Source organism: Geospiza fortis, unplaced genomic scaffold (assembly GCF_000277835.1).
Source record: "Geospiza fortis unplaced genomic scaffold, GeoFor_1.0 scaffold1943, whole genome shotgun sequence".
Classification (NCBI taxonomy): Eukaryota; Metazoa; Chordata; class Aves; order Passeriformes; family Thraupidae; genus Geospiza; species Geospiza fortis.
In genome coordinates, this window is record NW_005056217.1 from 1 (window position 1) to 3,995 (window position 3,995).

General features: G+C 43.9%; 1 protein-coding gene across 1 annotated transcript; it reads left to right on the plus strand.

The window, feature by feature from the left end:
- Positions 1-166: 166 nt before the first annotated feature.
- Positions 167-3,972, plus strand: LOC102037465 (SET-binding protein-like; the record flags this gene model as incomplete). Its single annotated transcript, XM_014311683.1, is given in 3 exon segments — positions 167-201; positions 510-3,674; positions 3,676-3,972. Coding segments are annotated over 3 exon segments (3,497 nt in total), but the record flags the coding sequence as incomplete, so codon positions are not given.
- Positions 3,973-3,995: the final 23 nt, after the last annotated feature.

Consider the following 3,995-nt stretch of genomic DNA (forward strand, 5'->3'; position numbering starts at 1 on the left):
TTTAGGTTGGACATTAGGAAGAATTTTGTTACTGAAAGGGTGATTAGATACTGGAATGGGCTGTGCAGGGAGGTGGTAGAGTCACCAGCCCTGGAGGTATTTAAGGACTGACTGGATGTGGCACTTAGTGTCAAGGTCTAGTTGTGATGGTGGTGTTTGGTCTTAGGTTGGACTCAATGATCTCAAAGGTCTTTTCCAACCTAATTGATTCTGTGATTTTACTTGTTCTTTAAATTAAAAATCAGTAGAATATGTTTCCTTAGCAATTTTGCATTTATAGAAATATTTCCCTTTTTTTTTACAGTGGGAAAACCAAACAAAACTTTTTTACAATGCATGAATCTAAATGCAAATTTGGCTCAAATATAAGACTCTATAAAGGTTTCTAACCCTTACAAGAACATTGGTTAAGAAGAGTTGTCATTCACTGTACAAAATAAAGAGCTACAACCAGGGGTTATGAATGGACTGATAAACTATTTTTTTTTCTTTTTATTTTCTGCTACCTTTCAGGTTTATGACAGACCACAAAAACGTTCTGCTCTGTACTATGATCCAGGTGTCCAACAAGATTTCACCAGTGACACCTTAAAATCAAAGCACCAGCAGAAAAGTAGCAACCAGCACCATCTTGACTGGTCAGCAAGCTCTGATACTGGATTCACTTCTCAAAGTTGCTTTGTTAACACAGAACCCAGTAGAGAAGCAATTAGTGCCACCAAGGTCTCCACTATGGAGCCAGGAGTTTCCTTCAGCAAATCCCAGGCAAAAAAGTCCTGCGCCAGCAGCACATGGGGGCAGCTGTCAGCTGGTAGTAAAGAGCTTGCCATTTGCAGTGCAGTCCCATCACCCAACAGCATCAGCAGGGCTGCCCAGCTGAGCAGTGCCTCCAAGTGCAATGGGCTTTTGCCTCTTGGAGATCAAGAGGGAGGTGTGCAGCTGGAAGCTCCCAATCAGCCCACCAGGAGTACAAAGAAGAAGTCCTGCAAAAACAATTTGCTAAGTCAAGCCATCCAAACCACAGGCATCGAATGGGTAAAGAGTGCTAAGAAAGCATTTGACAGCAAATCCCATGACAGCGTGGAAGGAAAAAAGGAGTCTTATTCAATGGACGGTGTGTTGGATACATCGCCCTCAAATTGGAATTCCATTTCTGCTAGCAGTTGTGAAAGTGACAACAGTCACATACTAATTACTATCCCAATAAAGTCTCTGACAACAGATACTTCTGGCCACAAAAGGAAAAAAAGGCAGTCCACAAAATCTTTCATAGAGAAAACTATCCAGGAGAAAAGCCTGCCTTCTGAACTTGCTATGAGCAGTGAAGTAGCAAACAGGACTAGCTCTCAGCTAGAGGGGAGTAAAAAAGATCATCAAGCCACAAAGACAGGAAAAGTGACTGAAAATGAGTCCTCCTTAGTAGCTACTGACAGTGGTGTGTTCACTGACAAAGCCTCCCCCAACTGTGCCACCAGACTCAGAAAATCTGTATCTGTGACATCCACTCTCATACCCACTGATCTTCCCACAGCCAGCAAATTATCTGAAGTCCAGCACCTCAAACATGCAGCTAAGTGGCGATGGACCTGTAGCCAACCTAAATCTATCCTTCAGGAGACCTCCATGACAACATCTGAGAAGCTGATGGTAGAGCCTCCTTTAGCCTATCCAATCACACCATCTAGCCCTCTTTATACCAATACAGACAGTCTTACTGCGATCACACCTGTCAAGAAAAAAAGAGGACGACCAAAGAAACAGCCTTTGCTCACTGTTGAAACCATTCACGAGGGGACCTCCACCAGCCCAGTGAGCCCAATCAATCGTGAATTTCCAGGAACAAAGAAAAGGAAGAGGAGAAGGAATCTGCCCAAGTTGGCCCAGATAGTTCCAGGAGAAGACAAGTCCATCAGTGAACTCAAGTTTCACAAAAGGATCGTGAAGCTTGGGGTTTTAGATAAGAAGACCATCAAGACCATTAATAAAATGAAAACCCTCAAGAGGAAGAACATTCTCAATCAGATCTTGTCCTCCTGCTCCAGCTGCATAGCTCTGAAAGCAAAAGTCCAGACCCTGTTTAGTGTTGGGCCAACCACCATTGATGCTAGACTAGGGAAGCAGATCAATGTCAGCAAGAGGGGGACTATCTACATTGGTAAAAAACGGGGCAGAAAGCCAAGAGCAGAGCTGCAGCCTCAGATAGAAGAACCTAAGACAGCCATCAAGCACTCAAGGCCTGTTTTCAGCCAGCCAGAAAACCCAGCAGTGCCTTCCAACCTGCAGTCACTTGTGGCATCATCACCAGCAGCTATTCGTCCACTTTCAACACAGTTAGTGAGGATTAATGACAACCTCAGCCCTGCAAGCACTGAAACTAATTTTTCAGAGTTAAAAACTATGCCAAATCTTCAACCTATCAGTGCTCTTCCTCCAAAAACCCAGAAAGGAATGCACCGTAAAACTTGGAAGCTGTCTCCACCCTGGTTAATGGCTAATTCACCTTCTCACCTCTGTGAAATAGGTTCTCTGAAAGAAGTCACACTGTCGCCAGTGAGTGAGTCTCACAGCGAGGAAACCATCCCGAGTGACAGTGGGATAGGTACAGACAACAACAGTACCTCTGACCAAGGCGAGAAAAGCTCAGAATCACGCCGGAGATACTCCTTTGATTTCTGCACCCTGGACAATCCCGAGGCTATCTCATCTGACACCAGCATAAAGAACAGGCATGGTCATCAGCAGAAACATCTCGTTGTGGATAGCTTTCTCTTTCATGAGGGTATTAAAAAACCAAAGCACAAGAGGAAAAGGAAAAGCCAGCAGAACAGAGATGACCTCCAGTTTCTGGCAGACCTTGATGAACTCATCAATAAGTTTCAAGTGTTCAGGATTTCCCATAGAAGTTATACCTTTTATCATGAAAATCCATATCCCAGCATCTTCAGGATTAATTTTGATCACTACTACCCTGTGCCATATATCCAGTATGACCCATTGCTCTATCTTCGCAAGACCTCTGATATAAAGTCTAAGAAGAAGCATCATAGACCTGCCAAAACCAATGACGCCATGACAAAGGTGCCTTTTTTACAAGGGTTCAGTTACCCTATTCCCAGTGGGAGTTACTATGCACCCTATGGAATGCCTTACACATCAATGCCTATGATGAATCTTGGTTACTATGGTCAGTATCCAGCTCCTCTGTACCTGTCTCACACACTTGGAGCGGCTTCCCCATTTATGAGACCTACTGTGCCCCCACCTCAATTCCATGCAAGCTCTCATATGAAGATGTCCACCACTGCCAAACATAAAGCAAAACATTAAGTGCACCTACAGGCCCCTATGGGAATGGGCCTTGGAGACATGCAGTCCTCTTTGGCTCCTCCAAAAGTTGGAGGAACAAGCCTTTCAAGTGGCCAACTTCACAAAAGGAAACACAAACATAAGCATAAGAATGAGCAGATATTGGGGACACCTGAAGATCTGAGTGGTCTCTTTGCTAGCAAGTCCACTGGCTTCTCCAGCCATGCAATCAATGAAAGGCTAAGCAGCTCAGATAAAGACTTCTCCTTGCTCAATGAGAAAAGAAAACACAAGGAGAAGCAGAAGCACCAGCATTGTGAAACCAGACACAAAGGCTCAAAGAATAACTTTGAAGCGGATACACTGTCTGTTATCATTTTTTGATGCCCAGCAGTGGACACAGAGTAAAGATAATAGCAACTCAAGCAATGATCCCATTGACTCTTGCACAAAGAGATACTCTGATAATACTGAGAGTAATGGAAGATCAGAGTCCCTGGACATGTTTGGTGAAATGAATTCCTCAAGTGAAAAGCAGGACAAGGATGCAAGTGGGAATAAAAGAAGAAGTTTTGAAGGGTTTGGAACTTTCAGGGGAAAGGACATTCAGCCCTTCAGGATAAATAGGAAGAACAGAAGTACTTATGATTCTTCAGCTTCTTCAGTGTTGCGCGGAGAGAAAAAAAAAC